Source organism: Nyctereutes procyonoides, unplaced genomic scaffold (assembly GCF_905146905.1).
Source record: "Nyctereutes procyonoides isolate TBG_1078 unplaced genomic scaffold, NYPRO_anot_genome, whole genome shotgun sequence".
Taxonomy (NCBI): Eukaryota; Metazoa; Chordata; class Mammalia; order Carnivora; family Canidae; genus Nyctereutes; species Nyctereutes procyonoides.
In genome coordinates, this window is record NW_026575131.1 from 44,976,451 (window position 1) to 44,996,325 (window position 19,875).

A 19,875-nucleotide genomic window follows, 5' to 3' on the forward strand; every position below is an offset into this window, starting at 1 on the left:
CATACTCCCGCGGGACTGGCGGGCGGAGGATGCCACGAGATGGCCGACCATGTCCGGAAACAGCCGAGCGCAATCGGGTCAGCTAAGCCTTTCCCTAGGCTCGGCTGGACGGGGCTCGGGTTCGGCCGGGCTTTGAGATGCCCGAGCGATTCCGGAAAGCACTGTGCGCCTTCCAGCTGAACTGATGGAACAGAGGCTAAGCCTCCAGACTGCGGAGAGTTTTGGAAAGAACCGAGGATGCCTAGACCCAGATAGAGGCCCTGGGAGTTTAGACCCAGAGACTGACCGCCAACTTCCGGAAATTGCCGAAGAATAGATGATTCCAGAGGGCGGGTGAGGCGGCCCCGAGCTTAGGGAAGAGGAGGCGGTGGGGTGGGAAAGGAGCTCGCCACAGAAAGCTGAGCTTTTCAGGAAAGCCGACTAGGCCAGGGTTGGAAGCGGTTTCCATGGCAGCCTAGAGCGTCCGGAAACGCTGAACGGACTGCAGCCTTACGAGCGCTAGAACACGCCCAACAGGGCCCAGACGCGACGATTATTTCCGGAAATAGCCGAAGACACTCGGAGGCGGGGGGCGTGGCCAAAGGTTCCCGGTACTACCCAGAGCTCAGGAAGTAACCCCACTGGAGCTGTGCTGGGTTCAGGTGCGGGTTGGGGGGCAGGGGCCGGCGGGTGGGGATAGGGCACAGTCCAAGCAAAAACCTGTGTAGAAAGGACACAAAGATGGTTTATTTATTTTATTGACACGGCTCAGGGCCCCAGATCAGTGTCTGGATGGAGCTTTTAAGGGCGGAGCTTAATGATGGGTAGTCAGGGAGAGGGCAGCGGGAGGCCAGGGACCTGAGAAGGCATCAGGGGGAAATCTCATTGGTGAACTCCTATGCAGACTTCAAAACCCCTTCAAATGAAGCCAATTTTCACCCTGTCCCCACCACACTCTTCCCTTACCCCTTTCTTTGCCCCTCACAAATCCAGACACTGGACCTCCTCTTTGTAAGTGTGGGCTTTTATTCACGGTCAGCTCCAGGATGGAAGGAGGGAGCAAGTCATGCACAGCCTTGGTCTAGCTCCAACACAAGCCAGTGCTGGGTGGGGGTCTCTGGGAGGGATGCAGAGTGGGCTACAGTGCCTGCAAAGCGCCCTCACCATGTAGGGCACAGTGATCTTGCCAGGCACCTCCAAATAGGAAATGGAGGCTCTGTCTGTGATGCCCAGGGGGTCACACAGCATCCTGGGAAAGAGAGCTGGAGATGGGAGTCAGCTGTATCTGGCCCCAGATTCTCCATTCAAGCTCCCTTGTTGACGAGGCCCACCATAGGACCTGGCGGCATGATTCTTTACTAGGTGAGTGTGGGACAAGTCTCCACCCCTCACCAGGCCTCAGTTACTTGTCTGTAAAATGGGGATGACGACACCACCTGCAGCCTACTCAAGGCTGGCTGAGGGAGAAGCCACGAGTAAAAGCATTTGGCATAGAGTAGATGCTTAATAAATAGTCATTGGGATTAGTTTTGTAAACACAAAGAAACTGAGGCACAGAGTGGGAAAGCCATTTTGCCAGAGCCACACAGGGAAGCCAAGATTCAAACTTGGGCTCCATTGCCCCCTAGGTGGGTTTTCTCACTTGAATTTCATTCTAGGAAGGCTGTGACACATTGAGGGATCGCCATAGGGCATTTCAGACACATCATGGTCAAGGGCTCACCCTGGTCGGCATCAAACATCAAATCTTGTGCAGAGCAGACATTCAATCCCAGTACCCTCGGGAGTCCTGAGTCTCCCTCCCAGGGCATCAGTGTCACTCTGTGGAATGGATGACCCCTCTGTCTAGATCTGGTAAATTCCTACGCATCCATCAAAGTCTCCGTTCCCACAACCTCTTCTAGGCTGAAGCCTTCAGGACTAGAAGCAAACTAGCAAGACTGGCCTAGGGATGGAGGCTATGATAGTGAGAAGTAGCTTTCAGAATCCAGTCCGTCTTTGAGATTGCTTTGTTTTGTGGTAGAGGGGAATCATTTATAGACTCTCCAAGTCATATCCAAACTGAGCCCGAACACATAAGCTTGCCTGTATCCCCTCAAATCGGTGGGTCTTGGGCCAGGATGGGATCAAGTAACACACACAAAAAAAAAAAACCCTAAAAAATACAGAAAACCTAGAAAACATGAACATACATGACTTCTCCAAAGTGCTTCCTTCTGAGCCCAGGGGGCAGCGTCTGCAAATGGGGTCCCAAGTGCAAGGGGCAGGACCCCAGCAGCCGCCTTCACAATGGCAGCTCAGTCTACCTATCGCTTATAAAAAGTAATAAATTAGTCGCAGGGATTTGCTGCTATTTACAATGCCACCCTTGTCCCCCATTCCTGCCCCTACAGCCCCCGATCTGCACCAGAACACAAAGGAGGTGCTGTCTCTGTCTTCCAGTAAGGACCGAGATGGCTTCTTGCCTTCCAGGTGTCATAGTCTGGTGGCTCAGTCTCCATCCAGAAGTCACTTCATGGAAAAAAACATTGCACAAAAAATAGCCCCACTTCTAGGCCAGGGAGAGGCCAGGTGGGAGGGATCAGTCCTTCCCGGCAGGTCCAAGGGCTCCCAGCACAGCCTCAGCGCCCTCCACAGCAATCTGTGGTACGGAGGTGAGCGGCCCGGCGGCCTCCTCTGGAGGCTCATCGAAGCTCACCTCCTGCACCGCCTCCTGCTTCTTGAAGGAGTCTCGGCGTTCAGACAGGTGTAGCCGCCGCATGACCACCAGCTCCGAGTCTGGCCCACGACCGCGGCGCCCCAACTCCCCATCCAGCCGTTCACCTGAACCCAGCTTGTCAGCTGACTGGCCCCGGCGCAACCGTGGAGACCGGGTGGGCGCGGGCGGGTGCCCGGGGAGGGGTGAGGGTGAGCGGGGTGGGGGCAGAGGCACAGGCGGGCAGGCCAGCGGGGAGGGCGGGATGCTGCTGGTAGACTTGCGGCGGCCGGCCTTGGGGCGGGGTGGTCCGAGCTTGGCGGCCAGGCCATGCAGGGAGCTAGGCCGGGTGTGGCCAGCAGCGGCAGGGGAGGCAGGGCTGCTGGAGCTCGGGGAGACACTGGGAGGGGATGCAGCATCTGTGGGTGACAGATGAGGGTCAATGTCTCCAGCCTTGAGGTGGGGCCCTGAGACAGAGCACACCTGCCAAACCCCATGGCCACCAGTAGTCCTGCTTTTCTTGCCTCATGTTCTGTCGTGCAGGCTGTTCCCTTGGCTTAGATCTGGTGAACTCCTACTCATCCATCAAAGCCCTAGTTCCTATCCACCCACTTCTCATCTACAGACCTATCACCTCAATGCGCCAAACATACACACCCACATCTGCCTCTGCTCACCTCTCTACCTCAAGCCTCAGCCGTAGAGGATGCCTGGTCTGAGGAAAGTAAAGATGGCAGATACGCTCTGCCCCATGAAGTCAGGGTGAGTCAGAGGGATAGCAATTGGGGTGCCCAGGCCTTCGGGAGGCCTTCCCTGCTTCCCCTTTGGGTTGCCCCAGCCTGCTCCTCCCTTCAGCTGGATGCTAACCCAGTGGGGCTCAGGGTGTCTGTGTCTGGCTGGCTGTGACTCAGGGTTCTCAGCATTGGGCCAAGTCACCATCCTTTCCTGCCTCAGAAGATCTTTCTAAAGCAGACCCCTCTAAAACATGCCCCCTTCAGCTCACACACCCACCATGGCTCCCACCTGCCCACCAATGCAAGCCCAGCTCCTTGGCCTCACCCATCTCCCAACTTCCTCCCTCCCCGGCCTTCCCCTGCTTTCACAACCCTCCCGTCCAGCTGCCTCTGTTCATGATGCTCACTCTGCTGGGTACCCTCTTCTCTGCTCTCACACCTGTCTCCGACCACCTCCAGGCTGCCCTGGAAGGCCCTTCCGGTCACCTCATTTCCTCTATTATGTCATTCCCTCCTTTAAACCCTGGTGGCTCCCTCAATGGGGCCAGGTCACCCCAGGGTGGCGCCAGGGAGCACACCTACCTGCTGGGGCATCGGGAGCTGGGCTGCGGCAAGGCGTGGTGGGGCTCGGGGAGAGGCTGTGGGTGGGTGACCCTGGGAGGCTCTCGCTGGACGACAGGGAGTGGTGGAGGCCGGAGGAGAAGCTGCGGCTGGTGTGCAGCACAGAGGACTGTTTGGAGATCTTCTTGAAAAGTGATTTCCGCCTGCAGGTGAGAGACCTGATGCTTCAGAACCCACTCCCCCAGCAGCCCACGGAGCTGTGCCACGGATCCTCCACCAACACTCTAGGGAGGGCCCACCCTGCCTCACCGGTCCTGGGTCTCCCGCCGGCGGCTCCGCTTGCTCCTGCGTGCCATGCGGCCCTTGGCCACATTCTTCCGGGCGGGGCCCACCTTGATGGAGGTGTTCTCTAGGGCTGTGGTCCGCAGGGCGATCTTGTTGCCACTCTATGGGAGAGATTGTGAGGAGTCACCTGGGGGCCTCCCATCTAGTGAGCCACCCACCTACCCACCTCCCTCCTCCTCCATCAAAGCCCCAGATCCTATCCATCCACAAATGACCCATCACCCATTGGGCCAAAGATACAACATCCACCATCTGTCCATCTGTGCAATGAGCTGCCCACCCACCCACCGGTCCTAGGAGCTGTCCAAATAAGGCCCTGCCTCCTGGCCTGCACCCCCCTTGTAACCCCCAGGCCTCTGCCCCCCGAGGTCCCCTGGTCTGAGGAAGACAAAGATAGTATGAATATCCCCGACCTCCTAAGGTCGGGGTGAATCAGAGGGAGGGCCAAGAGTTGGCGCACCCAGGGGGCAAAGAAGAAGGAATATCCTGGGCATAGGGGAGGTGACATGCAAGGCCTGGAGGTGGGACCAAGTGTGGAAATGTGTGGTTCCACGGGGAGAACCACAGAATTGGGAGCTGCCAAGGGATCACAGGAGCAAACCAGAGGGTAGGCAGTGGGGGCAGATCTGGGGGCCCTGAGGCGCGGGGGTTCTGGGAGCCCCAGGAAAGGCAGTGGGGGATACTGTACCTTCAGCAGCAGCTCAACGACGTCCATGTGCACCAGCCCCAGGACTGACTCCCCGTTGATGTGGGTGATGAGGTCCCCGGCTCGCAGGCCCGCCTCCTGGGCAGGGCTTCCCTCCTCCACGCTCTGGCAGTGGGGACGGGGTGGGAGGAGCTGTGAGGTCTGGGAACCCACAGCCGGAGACCCCATGCCATCTGTTTCAGCTGTGGGACCCCAGCAACCAGCTGCCGCCCATGCTGTTTCCCTGACCTTGGGGGCTGTTCAGAGAGTGACTGGCAGGGAGGGAAGAGGCTCTGGGCTCGGGGGAGGCGGGACGACACTCCCACTGTGCACCTGTGGGTATGGAATGGGAGCTTCACGCCAGACTGAGGTCTCTACTGCTCTGTCCATCCCTGTGTGTCTCACCCGACCTCCTCCCCATAAGAAAGAGGGACTGCAAAGACCCAGGTGCCACCAGTTCCCTGCCGTGGGCTCTAGAACCTCGCAGGCAAGAAGTTTGCACTCCTAAGACTAGAAGATGAAAGCGCCTTGCCAGGGTGAAGCTGGACTCAAGCCAGGTCCTGCTGTTCCTGCTCACCCAGACAACGTGGTGCACAGTGTAGACATCGCTGTCACCCATGTAGACGCGGATTGCCCGCAGGCTGAAGCCGTACTTCTTGCCTGAGCTATGGATGACAATGGGGGGCCGCAGGGTGCCACACACGGGGGACGGGTCTCGGCTTGGAGAGGAGTCTCGGGATGACGGGTTCGAGGACAGCGAGCGTGGGGACAGAGGGCTCATGAGGGGGCCGCCGCTGCCATCATCTGCAGGACCAGGTTGGGAGGGGGTCACTCCCTTGCAGGGACAAAGGTTGGGCGGGCACCTCTCCCCAACCCTCCCACTGAGCTGACCCCTCTGGCTGTGCTGCTGCTGCTCCAATGCCCCAAGCACTGTCCCCCCACCTCTCCCTGGGTCTAGCTCCTTCTGTCGGATGGTAGGCCCCAACCCGGTGGTTAAAATAGACATGGACAGACAAGCAAAGACAAGGCTGGGTGACACGTGGTACCGGCTGTGATGATGAGCGACAAGGCGGACACTGACGCTGACTTGGGCACGCGGCCCCCGCTGGGGGAAGTCCGAGACTTCTCAGGAGCTGGGTCTCTTGGGCCCCCAAGGCGGCGGCCCCGACCAGCATCCAGGGCCCGTGGTGTCGAGTGTCGGGCACCAGTGCTGTTGCTTCGTAGGCGTGCGTGGCTGAGGGCGGCTGTGTCAGCTAGGGGTCAGCAGGGGTGGGGTTCAGCCTGGCCAACCTCACCACTCAGGAGGCGAAGCCCCTTCCTCCCCAGTCACTGGGCACACCGTTCAGCCTTTCTTCAGGCAGCTCCCTCTCCCCCTACTTCCTTCCTGCGCTGCTCTTCCTGGAAAGCTCCACTCTTCAAGTCCCCTCCTCTTAAGAAACCTTCCCCCACGCATCAGACCCCTACGCCTCTCTTCGAAGTCCCCAGTCTCATCTCCCTCTCCAGTCCCATCTTGATCCAGTGAACTGGGGTTATCACCCCAAGCCTGGGAGTAAAGTTGAGGCCCAAGGCCTCTTGGGAGCCCTGGCCTCTCTAATCTTAAAACCTTTATTAGACAAGTGAATGGTCTCTCTGGAGAGCTCCTACTTCAAAACCCATCTCAAATAGTCCCTCTTCCGGGAAACCTTTTACTATAGTATCCCTCCCACTTGGACCTCACCTACCAGAAAGGCTTGAGGGCTTGGGCATCACTGGGGTGGCTGCTGGGGGCGGATCAGGCTCGCCCAGAATGAAGATGGGCCTCTTGGGGCCTGAAGAAGCTGGGCTGACTCCCTCATCCTCTGACGAGAAGGCAAACTTGGGCATTGTGTCCAGGCTAATAGTATTCAAGAGGGATGGGCTGGGGCCCCGCTCAGGCTGGGAAGAGGACGATTGGCAGGAAGAACCAGAAGATGTCCAGGATCTCAGTCTGTGGCAGGGAAGAGCCAAAGTCACATGCGCCAGGTACCCTCGCCCCGGGACACCCAATCACCCCTAGTGGCCATGTTTTAACTCTCAGCTTAGAAACAGAGGTAATTTGTAAATGCGGACTGAGGCCCTTCTGTGTGCTGGGTCCTTGGTCTGCCCGGAGAATTTCTTTTTTTTTTTTTTTAAATTTTTTTTTAATTTTTATTTATTTATGATAGTCACACAGAGAGAGAGAGGCAGAGACACAGGCAGAGGGAAAAGCAGGCTCCATGCTCCGGGAGCCCTATGTGGGATTTGATCCCAGGTCTCCAGGATTGCGCCCTGGGCCAAAGGCAGGCGCCAAACCGCTGCGCCACCCAGGGATCCCTCCCCAGAGAATTTCTATCTGTCTTTTAAAAGCTAGCTCATCCTTTAGCAGATATGGATTATTTTTCTGTCGAGTCTGGTCTTTGAAGAATGAACAGGAGTTTGTCAGCAAAGGGTACTCTGGCAGAGGGAAGAGTACGAGCAAAAGCCTAGCAGTATGACGGTGCATAGCCGCTCTATGCTCCGTGTGGTTAGGGACGCAAAGCCAGGGGGCCGCGTTGGCAGGGCTCTGACCCGCTGGCCTATGTGTCTGACCCTTTGCTCCTGGGGCACTGGGAAGCTCTCTCCCGTGTTAGATCCTGTGGTTCCACCTCCCAGCAGGCTTGGAAGCTGGATCTGCTCACATTCCCCGGTCCACCTACCGGATCTCCATGCTCATGCGGCGGCCACACTCGCCCTCGCCGCTACGCTCCCAGCCTTCCTCCCGGTCCTCACTGAAGCTCCGTTCGGCGAAGGTGGGCGTTGGCTGGGCAGCCAGGAACTCGGAGCTGCTGTAGACCTGGCAGCAAGAGATGACAGTAAGGACAGGGAGGCAGGCAGCCACACCCCTGGGGAAGAGCCGGCTTCGCTGGGTGCTTCCCTGTGAGTCACTTCCTTCAACCCGTACTCACCACATCCCTAAAAACAGCAGGGTCTTTGGCCCACTGTACAGATGGGGACACTAAGGCTCAGAGGGGCCCTGCTACCAAGAGAATATTAACTCGGCCATAAAAAGGAACGAGGCTCTGGGACGCCTGGGTGGCTCAGCCGTTGAGCATCTGCCTTTGGCTCAGGGCATGATGACGGGGTCTGGGATCAAGTCCCGCATTGGGTTCTTCCCAGGGAGCCTGCTTCTCCCTCTGCCTATGTCTCTGCCTTTCTCTGTGTTTCTCAGGGATGAATAAATAAAGTCTTCAAAAAAAAAAAAAAAAAAAAAAGGAACCAGGCTCTGACACAGGCTACACTGTGGATGAGCCTTTTGAAAGCATCGTGCTGAGTGCTGAGAAGCCAGACACGAAAGGCCAAAGTATGTGTAATTCCACTTAGGTGAAATATCCAGAGCAGAAAAACCCAGAGGCAGAAAGCAGACTGGTGGTTGTCAGGGGCCAGGGGAGGTAGGGAAGGGCAGTGACTGCTCAGGTGAACGGGGACTCCCTTTGGGGTGACAGGAAGGTTCTGGAGCTAGACAGAGGTGATGAGCATCTGACATTCTGAATGTACTAAATGCTGCTGAACTGTACAGTTTAAAATGGCTAATATGGTAAATCTTATATATATTTTTACCATAATAACAACAAAAAGGTAGAAGAAGGCCCCCCGCACAGAACATCTTGCAACGTTTCCTAGGTGCTAGGTACGTTTCCTGAGTGCTCAGGGGGTCTAGGGCCCTGGGCCCACCTTGCTGAACCGGTGGGAACAAGACGAGAACTGAGGGATCTCTGTGGATGACTCCTCGTCATTGGTCTCCTCATCCTCAGAGCCCAGGTGGCGGTAACGTTCCGAGCGTGCTGCAGGAGGGAAAGGCACATGTAGACCACCTGAGGCCCAGAGGTGGCTGCAAGGGCTGTGGGCTGGTGTGGGGAGGGTGTCCCAGGAGAAGAGACACTGTCAGGGCAAAGGCATCGAGGTGGGACCCTGTCTGGTGTATTCAGAGACCACAGGAGGCTTGAGTGGCAGAGTGAGTACCTGGCAATAAACTGCAGCTGTGTCCCTACAATGTGTGGGATCTTGGGTGGGATGCTTGTGTCTGCCCTCAGTATCCTCACCCTTGATGGGTCACCTAGAATTAGGTAATACTGTGCATCTTAACAGGATGCTCCCCATTTTTCAGAAGAGTAAACAGACGCTCAGAGAGGACTGCTGATATGCCCGAGGTCACACAGCAAGTTCTGAAGGAGGTGCTGGAAACCAAGGGTGTTTCATCTGTTTTGCTGGAGCCCCAAGCGGGCAGAGGAAGATCTGTCTGAGCCCCCCCACAATATCGGAGGGGCTCCCTCCACCAAGCACAGCAAAGCACCCCACCCTCCTGGGTGATAGACAGAGCTCTGTGCCTGGACAGGGCTGGATACTCCGGAGGCTGAAACTGCTAGGGATGCCACACTCAGTGCCTCAGTTTCCCTTCCCACAACCTAGGAGGATGCGTGGCCTCCTGAACCCAGATGCACAGGAAACCAGCCAGGCGCACAGCTGCCAGCAGACATGCTCTCATTTCTCAGAAAGTGCAGGAAGTCAGAAGCTCCAGCTCAGGGCGAGGTGCTTGGGTGGGGACCCTGGCAGTCACCCCCCCTCCCTGTCTCAGGCAATTGTGGGACAGCAGAGCCCGCCCCCTCAGTCCCCACGTACTGTCAAAGTAGCTGGTGTCATCCTCGGCTTCAAGCTGTGGCACAAACTCAGCTTTGTGTCGCAGAAGTCCGGCCCAGTCCAGTGTCCAGAAGAAGGGGTGCTGCTTTACCTCGTGGGTGCCACCTGCAGACATGCCCGGCTCAGCCCTGCGGGTCCCTGTCCCCATCGCCCCCTGGGCCAATTATGAGCCAGAACTTGGCCAACACATAACCATAGAATCGACGAAGGGAGAAGCTGCTGTCTCAGAGTCTGAGACAGGGACAGAGCTGGGGCTGGAACCCAGGCCCTGATCTTTCCTCCGGTGGATTCTGAGATCCCACCACCCAGAGAAACCCCAGAGCCCTAGGAGGGCTTCCTTCCTGGGCCTCTTCCATGCATTTCTACTCCACGCAGTAGAGCTGACAGTGTGAAGGCATCCTATTTCCCAGCCTCACCTCCCATGGTCCTCTCCAGCAGCTGAGTTTCCTCATGAACGTGACCTTAGTGGCTGCATGAATCTCAAATAATCCCTTAGCCATTAATTAGGTGGCTAGGGAATTCTGAACAATGGGATCCATAGGGCCGGGCCTTTGAGGACCTTAGAACACAGGTCATGGTGACCTAGCAGGCTCCCATATTCAGCTTCAGTGCCCCTTGTCTGCATCAGCCCCAGCTACCTGTTATTTCTTCAAGATCTTATGCTAGGTCCTGGTGAACTTCTATGGATCCTTCAAAACCCTAGCCCCAAGTCCCCAAGATCATGTAGCCTCTCAAGTAGAGTGCTTGTTTACCCCAGCCCCCCTCCCACCCACCTACCCCACTCCCCATGTTCACACACCAGTGCCCAGACGGTCCAGAGGGCTCTGTCGAAGCAGCCTGGTGATGAGGTCCTGGGCATCAGCTGGCAGGGCCTCGTCCCCTTCTGGCCACATGATCTCATCTAAAATGAGGAGAGGGGAAAAAAATTAAATAAACTAAATAAAGGAAAATAAAGTAAGCGCTAAAGTAAAATAAAATAGGAGAGGGAGTGAGAGGGCAAGGATAGCCCTTCGCAGCCCCGCTGACCACCTCCCCTCACTCACTGCACACCAAGCCATCGGCCTCCTCCGTTCCTTCAACACACCATGCTCAGCCCCACCCCACAGCCTCTGCTCTGGCTGTACCCCTCTACCAGGCCCCTACCCAGACTTTCACTTCTGTGGCTCCCTCTTGCTCCTGAAAGGAGACTCCTCTGCGAGGCCTCCATGCCCCCCCCCCATTTAATGAGGCCCCCACCACATCTGGAACCTCCATCCCCTCCCCTCTTCCCGCTTCTCCCTGCCTTGCTTTTTTTGTCTCTGATGTTCTGTAATTTGCTTATGTATCTCCCTCACTGTCTGTCTCACCCTTGGCTGTGTCCTCAGCACTCGGTCGGGGCTAGGCACACTGTAGGTGCCCAACCCACACACAGAGCTGCACCCTTCCCTGGCACAGGTGGGGAAAATTGCCACCCAGAGCCCCAGGGGGGCCTAGACTCCATGGTGGGGGAAACGCACCACTGACCACCTGGCCAAAGAGTTCCTCTGGGGTATCTCCAAAGAAAGGCACACAGCCCACCAGGAATTCATAGAGGACAACACCCATGGCCCACCAGTCCACTGGCTTCCCATAGCCCTGGCGGAAGATGACCTCGGGTGCGATGTACTCAGGCGTCCCGCACACCTGGGTTGGGCAGAACAGGAAAAGGAGGATGGCCTCCGACTCGAGAGGCCACGGCCAGGCTGGGAGCAGGGGTGGAGAATTACGGTGGGGAGCGGGGCAGTGCATTTTCTCCTCTGTGCTGCAAAGTTTCCCCGTGTCCTGAGGGTCAGGATCTAGACAGAGGGAGGCGGTCCCGCACCCAGGGCCACCTCCCCACCCACACACCTGCTTGTCCACGAACTCCCGGGTGTCCTTCTCGATGTGGCCCTCATAGAGGTTGGTGGCCATGCTCATGAGCCCAATCTTGGACAGGCCGAAGTCGGTCAGCTTGATGTGGCCAAGTGAGGTGATGAGCAGGCTGTGGGGAGTGGGGGGTGCACTCAGAGCTGGGGGGTCACTTATGCCACCCCAGAACGTGGTGCTATCCCAGGTGGGCTAGGGTCCAGCCAGGACAGCTTAACTCCCCACAGGGGATCTGAAAGCATTTCCCCAACACGGGCACATTATCACAAGATCCAGTAGGTCTTTCAAATTTGGCAAACATCTTGGTGCATCTACTGGATGCGTCTGCTATTGCTACTGAGCACCTACTGTATGCTCCACTGCTCAAATATAAGTTTTCCTGAGAATCACACCATCTCCCCACTATGCGTTAAAACATCTGAACACCTACCGGGTGGATCTATTATATATTTTTGTACGTGTGTCCTTTCTTTTTTTTTTTTTAACAAACTAATCACTTTGCAAGCGCTTAGTATTTCATTCCTTGCTGGAAAACGAACATACCTCGAGCAACTGCTACACACAGAAATATTTCTGTGCACTTCATGAGAAGACCCACTTTCAAAAACCTGTACACCTACCATGTACCCTGCTGTTCAAGTTTTCCCATCAGCTTAAGTATATAAACGTTTGGCTAGGTGATAGAATCACACGCATCATCTTTATAAAGTCACATTTTCGTGCACCTCCTGGTACACCTGCTGCTTAATTCCTAGAGAACTCACTGTCTATATCCAAGATGTTTCATAAACCTTCATAAACCATTTATTGGCACATCCTGCATACCTCGACTGTATAAAGAAACAACTCTGTTTACCTACTGTGTGCAGCCACTATTTTTAAAAATAAGGGATATTGGGATCCCTGGGTGGCACAGAGGTTTAGCGCCTGCCTTTGGCCCAGGGCGCGATCCTGGAGACCCTGGATCGAATCCCACGTCGGGCTCCGGGTGCATGGAGGCTGCTTCTCCCTCTGCCTATGTCTCTGCCTCTCTCTCTCTCTCTCTCTCTGACTATCATAAATAAATAAAAATTAAAAAAAATTAAAAATAAATAAATAAATAAATAAATAAATAAATAAATAAAGGATATTTCTTGAGCAGCTACTATGTATGGCAGCCGGGGAAAACCATTTTGGTGTACCTCCAGGTGCAGAGAAAACCAAGGGCTTACAGCAGGCCTGGGGCCATCCAGTGTTAAGACAACCAACATTTCTGGAGTTCCTATGGGCATACGCCTTTCTAAAAAACACTCATTTCTTGGACAGTGGCTATATGAGCTATTTAAGAACAATTTTTTCCTTCTTACAAATGAAATGATATGATGCCTGGGATACGCTTCAAATTATCCAGCATGGGGGAGAAGAGGGGATCTGGGAGTGGGGAAGAAGCAGGACTGGCCAAGTGTTGGAATCAGGATAGATGTGGGGAATGGAGGGGTTGGGGGAGCGCTGGGGCCTTCTGTTCTGGGTACTGTGCACCCCCAAATTCACATGTTGAAGTCCTAACCCCCAGTAAGTACAAATATGACCTTATTTGGAGAGAGGATGGTCATGTAATCAGTTAAGACGAGGACATCCTAGATTACAGTGGCCCCTAATCTGCTATGACTCGTGTCCTTATAAGAAGGGGACATGTAGGGACACCTGGGTGGCTTAGTGGTTGAGCATCTGCCTTCAGCTCAGGGCATGATCCCGGAGTCCCGGGATCGAGGCCCACATTGGGTTTCTGCATGGAGCCTACTTCTTCCTCTGCCTGTGTCTCTGCCTCTCTTTCTCTGTGCCTCTCATGAATAAATAAATAAAACCTTAAAAAAAAAGAATGGGACATGTGGACACAGACATGCAGAGGGCAGACACCATGTGAAGACCAGAGTGATGCTGTCACAAGCCAAGAAATCACCAGAAGCTGAGGGAGAGACCTGGAAGAGATCCCTTCCCTGGTGCTTTCAGAGGGAGCCCTGCTGATACTCTGATCTCGGACTTCTGGCCTCCAGAACTGTGAGAATACTTTTCTGTTGCTTTAGCTCCCTTCTCTGTGCTACTTTGCTCTTATGGCCCTAGCAAATGAATACACTTGGGGTGTATTTGAAATTTTCCAAAGAGTGAAAAAAAAATTTTTTTTCTTATTTTCTTAAGCACCTGTCATGTGTGCTTACCTCGCTGAGCCCTCAGGGGCAGGGCGCTTGCCTGCGCCTTTTTGGAGATGAGGGTCCTGAGCCTGGGAGGGGCAAGGGGTAGGTCCTGTCTTGGAGTTTGACCTGAGAAACTTGGAAGACCCCACCCCACTCTAGGATGATCCACCGAGGTCTGATGGGCACGGAGCATCCTTAGAGTATTGAGCACCAAGGCCCAGCTATACAGCAGGTGCCAAATACACAGTTTATCTTCTCAGCTACTGGCAAACTACAAGATGCCCTGGAAACAGGCAGGGCTCTTAACACTTCTGTTCCCACCTCCACAGAGCAAGTATCTTCATCTGAGAAATGGACAGTAGGTACTCAATGCTGCCCTCAGAACAAAAACTTTATGAAAAAGGCAGTTGGAGTGTTCTTGGCCTGGCACACAGCCATCGCCTACTAACTGTTCCTCTAACCACCTTTTACGAAGCTGGTGCCCTACAAACATGCACCAGATTATTTACTTATTTATTTATAAAGATTTTATTTTATTAGACACAGAGAGAGACAGAGACATAAGTAGGGGGGGAAGTAGGCTCCCTGCGGGGAGCCCGATGTGAGACTCTATCCCAGGACCCTAGGATCAGGACCAAGCCAAAGGCAGATGCTCAACCACTGAACCACCCAGGCGCCCCCGCACCAGATTTTTTTAAAATGTGCTTATAAAAATCAGAAAGGGTCACCAGTGTGTGAGGAGTTAGTCACACTGCCATCTGGGTTTCTGAAAATGAACACACGCCCAGGTATACAGCAGCTGCCAAATAAACATTTGCTTTGTTTTTGAAGCCACTCACAAACTGCCAGATGATTGAAAACATGCCGGCTCCTGACGTTTATGTTCACACCCCCACAAGGCAAGAACCTGAGAAATTCCAGGTTCTTGCCTGGTATCCACAGGGCCCCTGATAGAAGAGCAGCCTCTTGCTCTATAAACAGCAGTTGCTCCATTAATGCAGACAAAAGTGCCTCGCAAATTATGCAGGAGTTACATAGCATGAAGGATCATTCACACACGTGTCTTATAGTTACCCATAGGGAACCTGGCATGCAGCAGGTGCTTCTTAGGTGCTAGAGTAAAATAAACATCTCGAGGCTCTCAATAAACATGTTCTCTTCCTTTCTTCCCTGCACGAACATACAACAAGTGCTCAAGACATGCACAGTCCCTTTCTTCATTCATATGTTAGGTCTTGCAAAGGGCCTATCCTGGTTCCTTGTATATACATGGTGCCTCCTAAGTGCACATTCTCTCCCCATGTAGCAGTAGCTCTGTGAGCAATCACTTCCCCTGTATATTTTGGGCATCCTAAAGTGCACATCCTTTCTTTGCCTAGCAGCACCTCCATACATGTGCTATCCTTCCCTTGCATACAGCAAGTGCCTATTAAGTACCTGCTCTCCTCTGTACACACCAGGTGCCCAACACTACCATTGTTCTGTGTCTTCCTGTCACCAGGGGCCCCAGTTGCCGAATCCAGACAGGCGGAGCTCTGAAGCCCTGGCCCCACACCCCTAGCCTCTCTGCACCCCCCACCCCCCACCCAGGCCCCAGGCTGCTCACTTGTCAGGCTTGAGATCCCGGTGCACGATGCCATAGTTGTGCAAGTATTCGAGTGCCAGCACTGTCTCAGCGAAGTACATGCGGGCCATGTCCACGGGCAGCGGGCCCATGTTCTTTAGGAGCGTGGCACAGTCACCGCCTGTGGGGGGCACAGATGCATTCACAGAGGCCCTGGGTTCTATAGCCTTGCCCCTACCCCTCCAACCTCCTCCAAAACGTCCCTGGTCTGTACAGAACCAGGGGGGCCAAGAAGGGTGGGAGAGCGGTCAAACCCTGACTCCTGATTCTTCCTGGCAGGACAGCAGCTCTGTGAGGGCACAATCCCTTACCCTGTATACAGCTGGTGTCTCCTAAGTGCTCATTCTCTCTCCTTGCCCAGAAGCACCTTGATCAATGCACATGCCTGCACTCACCTGTAGGCCCTGCTCATTCTGAAACTGCAAACTTGACCCCACAACTCCTCCTGCCCTCAACCATCCTGGCCCTTCTGTGCCACATCTCCCTCCCTTCCCTGGTCTTACTTCTGGCCTTCAGGCCTCTGCTCACCGGTCCCCCTGCCTAAGATGTTCATCCTTATCCTATACCCCAGGGTCCTACCCTCACACTCCTCTTTGAGCTCCCTCAGCCCCAACCCCTCAGGATGCCCCCCTCCACAAACCAAGGGTCCCCCAAGGCAGGCTGGGACCCCATGGAGGACAAAGCAGATCCCAGCTTGGTCAAAGGACAGACTCTCTTTCAGGTAGATCGTGAGCTCCCCATCACTGGAGGCATACAAGCCCTGGTGACCGCACCTTCCACATACTCCATGACCATACACAAGTGGCGCCGGGTCTCGAAGGAGCAGAACATGCTGACCACAAACGGGTTCTCGGCAAAGGTGAGGATGTCACGCTCCACAAAGACCTGCTGGATCTGGTTGCGCAGAATCAGGTTCTGCTTGTTGATCTTCTTGATGGCAAAGCGCTGCCGTGTATCTCGGTGCCGTACCAGGTAGACAGCCCTGGGGGTGCGCCAAGGCCTGAGACTGAGGCCCCAGTGGGCAATGGGAACTGATCTGGGCCTAGAACCCAACCTCCCAGGCCTTTATCTGTGCTGTACCCTGCATCCAGGATACCCTTCCTCCTTACCTAGCCCCTCTCCGAAAGCAGCCACCCTACGGGTCTAAGCTGCCCTCCCTGGTGTCACATAAAGCCAAAGATCGGGGATCCCTGGGTGGCTCAGTGGTTTGGTGCCTGCCTTTGGCCCAGGGCGTATCCGGGAGTCCCGGGATCAAGTCCCACGTCAGGCTCCCTTCATGGAGCCTGCTTCTCCCTCTGCCTGTGTCTCTGCCTCTCTCTCTCTATGTCTATCATGAATAAATAAATAAAACCTTTAAAAAAAAAAACAACCAAAAAGCCAAAGATGGCCCTCAGGTTATTTCTTTATGGCGGACTGAGACCTTTTAGCTCAAAAGCCCCCTGGCACCTGGCTCAAACTGCTTTACACAGAGCCAAAATGAGCAGATTTTTACCGTTGAGAACTTGGCAGGTTTGCATATCTAGTAAAACTGCCTCAAATTTACTAGCCATCAAGAAGGTAAACCCTGGGTTATAAGGACCCCAAGCCACTACTGCCTCCTGGAGTGTCTGACCCAGACTCCTGGCCACGCTGCTGAACAACATCACCCAGACACGTGAGCCCCCTCTCTCAGTCCCCCTCAGGACAGCCTTGTCCTGTGAAGGACTCCCCCTCCCATCCCATCTCCACCTGAATCTCTCAAAGTGGCACTAAAATAATGCTCACTGTGCGCTACTGCCACTGTGTGGCCACCTTTTTCCTTGCGTGGTCCTGAAATACCTAGAACTCCCTCTACCTGGGGCAGGTACCAGCCTAGACCATGGATGAGCCTATCTGAGGCTCTGGCCTGGCTGTACAGCATCTCTACTTCCTTCTTCAAGCCCCAGTTTCCCTATCTCCACACTCAGGGGCCACCTGGACCTCAGTCACCCCCATGGGCATCTGAGAAATGGGTCTATGGGAGACCTGAGGACTTACCCGTAAGCCCCGTTGCTAATGAGTTTGATGGTCTCGAAGTCATTCTCACATGGCTTCCTCCGTGATGGGCCGACGAGGGCACGGTTCTGGGGGGTGGGAAGGGGTCAGGGTCCGGCCCCACCTCAGAGCAGGCCAGGCTCTTCCTGGCCTCAAGTCCTAACCACTGGGCCTGGCATCTGAAGCTACTCCCTCCTTCCAAACTTCTCCAGCTCAGCTTCTGAGTTTCGAGCTTTGGCTCAAGCCGCGTCCTCCTTCCAGAAAAGTCTTATACATCCTCCCAAACTTCCCTTTCCAGTGCCTCCTCCAGCCCGGTCCTGCCCAACTGCCATGACAGGGTAGTCTCACTTGCCTCTACCTTCTCCCTAAAGTCACAAGCATTTATTAAGCACCTACTACATGCAAAACCTCGACAAACCCAGCCTCTCCCACACTTGCCTGGTCTACCCTGAAAAGAACAAGACAGGCAGGAGTGCCAAAGCTCTGTGACTTACCTCTGGGGACTCAGGTGCTGGGGGCTGTCCTCCCTCTTCCAGCTGACTCAGAGGCACCATCTCTGTAAGACAAGGGAGGAGCCTCAAATGGGGCCTCCATGCCCTGCCCCTCCATCCCCTAGAGTTCCCACGGCTTCCAGGGCTCATTCCGGGCTGGGGACATGGTGCCTCCCAGACCTGCTCCCATGATGCCACCACTGAGCCCCTACTAGGCCCGAGTCTTGGCCAAACGCAGGAGGCCAGACTCAGCAATGACGGAGAAGACTTCTAGAAGGACCAGTGGGAAGCCCAGCCTCAGAACGGCACAGCCATCATCCTGGCTCCAAGCCTTGGGCTTGTTAACACAGGCTGTGACATGGGCCCTCTGGGTCTTGGCTCTTAATATCCTCCTTGACTTAGGGTGTGGCCCAGGGAGCCCCCACTCCTATTTTCTGGCCCTAGGGCTTGGCAGAGGAGTGGCCCCAACTGAGTGGTTGGTGAACATGAGCTGTGATGATGGCAATGAAGACAGTGTCTCATGGTTGCAGGGCAGGCCTGGGATGGGACAGTGGAGTCTCATGGGTAAGGGAGGCCTGGGTTTGAATACAGCCCCTTTTACTCAATGGATTCCCCCCTGGGGGCACTGGGTACATGATCTGCCCCACGGTCTCAGCCTCCAACAGCCTGGCCACTTTCTGCCTCCTCTGACACTGGGGCCACCCACAGCGCTACCTGCAGTATCTCCCTTGGACGGCCGAGCACCCGTGGCCACACAGCAAGTCTACGAGCAGTCTGGCCTTGGGCTCCCCTCCGAGGTCTGAATCCCTGCTCAACCTCATCTGCCCAAAGCCTCAGTCTTTCCAGCTTCAAATGGGGACAATGGCAGCCCATTATCACACGGCAATGATGTTAGAAGGACAGTGGCCACTGGTGGCAAAGCCCTGTCAACCCTGTCACCTCCTCCCAGCTACCCTGCTTCCTCCGCTCTAGCCACACCCTCCTCCCCGCTCTTCTGCCCACGTACCAGGCACAGCTCCACCTCAGGGCCTTTGCTTTCACCCTTCTCCCTCCTGGTTCACCCCCTCTCTTGCCCAGATCTGTACCTGCTCGCCTCTCCAACCACCAGGACTCAGCTTACACATCGCCTTTTCCCAGAGCCTCCCACGACCACATCAGGTCCAAGTTCAATGCCCCCCTGGTACCACGTCACAGTTCTGCCTCAGCTTTCTGGGGGCAGTTCTGGATCAGCTTGGTCAAGCCCATGGATTGCCCCGTCTGATTCCGAGTCCACCTCCTGGGCCACCATCAGATGAAATCGGGAAAGCACTTTGTAAGTTTGTAGGATGATGTGAATCCCTTCGCTAATGGTGGCTCCCTCACCCCTTGGCACCGGAAGACACTGAGGCTCCTGGACCCTGGCAAGCCAGAGGGTCTGATGTGGAGCTGTCAGACCCAGGAACCCTAGGCACTTTCCCACAGTGGGCCCTACAAGTGTCTGAGGGCAGGGCCACAGAGACAAAGGACAGTACAGCAGCGTGAGGTCAGTCCCTGGGCCTGGGTTGAATCACAGGTCTGCCCTGACAGACCTTGGTTTTCTCTTTTCACCCGATTCCCTTGTCAGCTCACCCTCGAGGGGGTCCTTAGCCAGACCCAGCTGCCCAATGATGTACTGTGGCAGATCCGTCTTGATGCCCTGGCCCTCTCGGGCCTGGCCCTCAGCAGCCTCCAGCAGGTGATAAAACTCCTCAGGGTCAAATTCCTGCACGTGCAGAGAGCCTGGTAAGCCGGCGCCTGGTTCCACCTCCAGGCCCTGGCACACGCGATTCCCTCTGCCTGGGGCAGCCTGAGTGGCAGCTCCAACCCTCCCCTCTGAGTCTTGGCTCCTAACCACGCTTCCCCAGGGAAGGTAGCCCACCCCGGCCCGGAGGTACCCTGTGTTCCTCTCCAGACTCTTTCCAGCGGGAACTGTCTCTGGTATCCCGGCACCACCATCAGGGGCCTGGCCTCAACTCTGCTGGGCCCCACACCTGGCCATGTGCA

General features: G+C 55.3%; 1 protein-coding gene across 8 annotated transcripts in view; it reads right to left on the reverse strand.

Moving 5' to 3' along the window:
- Positions 1 to 720: 720 nt before the first annotated feature.
- MAST3 (microtubule associated serine/threonine kinase 3) overlaps positions 721 to 19,875 on the reverse strand; it is a 39,234-nt gene continuing 20,079 nt past the window's right edge. For all 8 annotated transcript variants that reach the window (XM_055344020.1, XM_055344017.1, XM_055344015.1 and 5 more), the window contains 18 exons: positions 19,462 to 19,594; positions 17,857 to 17,918; positions 17,366 to 17,451; positions 16,123 to 16,331; positions 15,332 to 15,470; positions 11,537 to 11,669; positions 11,167 to 11,332; positions 10,470 to 10,571; positions 9,653 to 9,775; positions 8,708 to 8,817; positions 7,693 to 7,829; positions 6,721 to 6,965; positions 6,046 to 6,252; positions 5,577 to 5,803; positions 5,003 to 5,125; positions 4,279 to 4,415; positions 3,991 to 4,172; positions 721 to 3,093 (listed from right to left, as the gene is read on the reverse strand). In XM_055344020.1, coding sequence (XP_055199995.1) covers positions 2,561 to 3,093; positions 3,991 to 4,172; positions 4,279 to 4,415; positions 5,003 to 5,125; positions 5,577 to 5,803; positions 6,046 to 6,252; positions 6,721 to 6,965; positions 7,693 to 7,829; positions 8,708 to 8,817; positions 9,653 to 9,775; positions 10,470 to 10,571; positions 11,167 to 11,332; positions 11,537 to 11,669; positions 15,332 to 15,470; positions 16,123 to 16,331; positions 17,366 to 17,451; positions 17,857 to 17,918; positions 19,462 to 19,594 — 3,054 coding nt within the window. In that variant the 3' untranslated portion in view covers positions 721 to 2,560. The remainder of the gene's footprint in view (positions 3,094 to 3,990; positions 4,173 to 4,278; positions 4,416 to 5,002; positions 5,126 to 5,576; positions 5,804 to 6,045; positions 6,253 to 6,720; positions 6,966 to 7,692; positions 7,830 to 8,707; positions 8,818 to 9,652; positions 9,776 to 10,469; positions 10,572 to 11,166; positions 11,333 to 11,536; positions 11,670 to 15,331; positions 15,471 to 16,122; positions 16,332 to 17,365; positions 17,452 to 17,856; positions 17,919 to 19,461; positions 19,595 to 19,875) is intronic.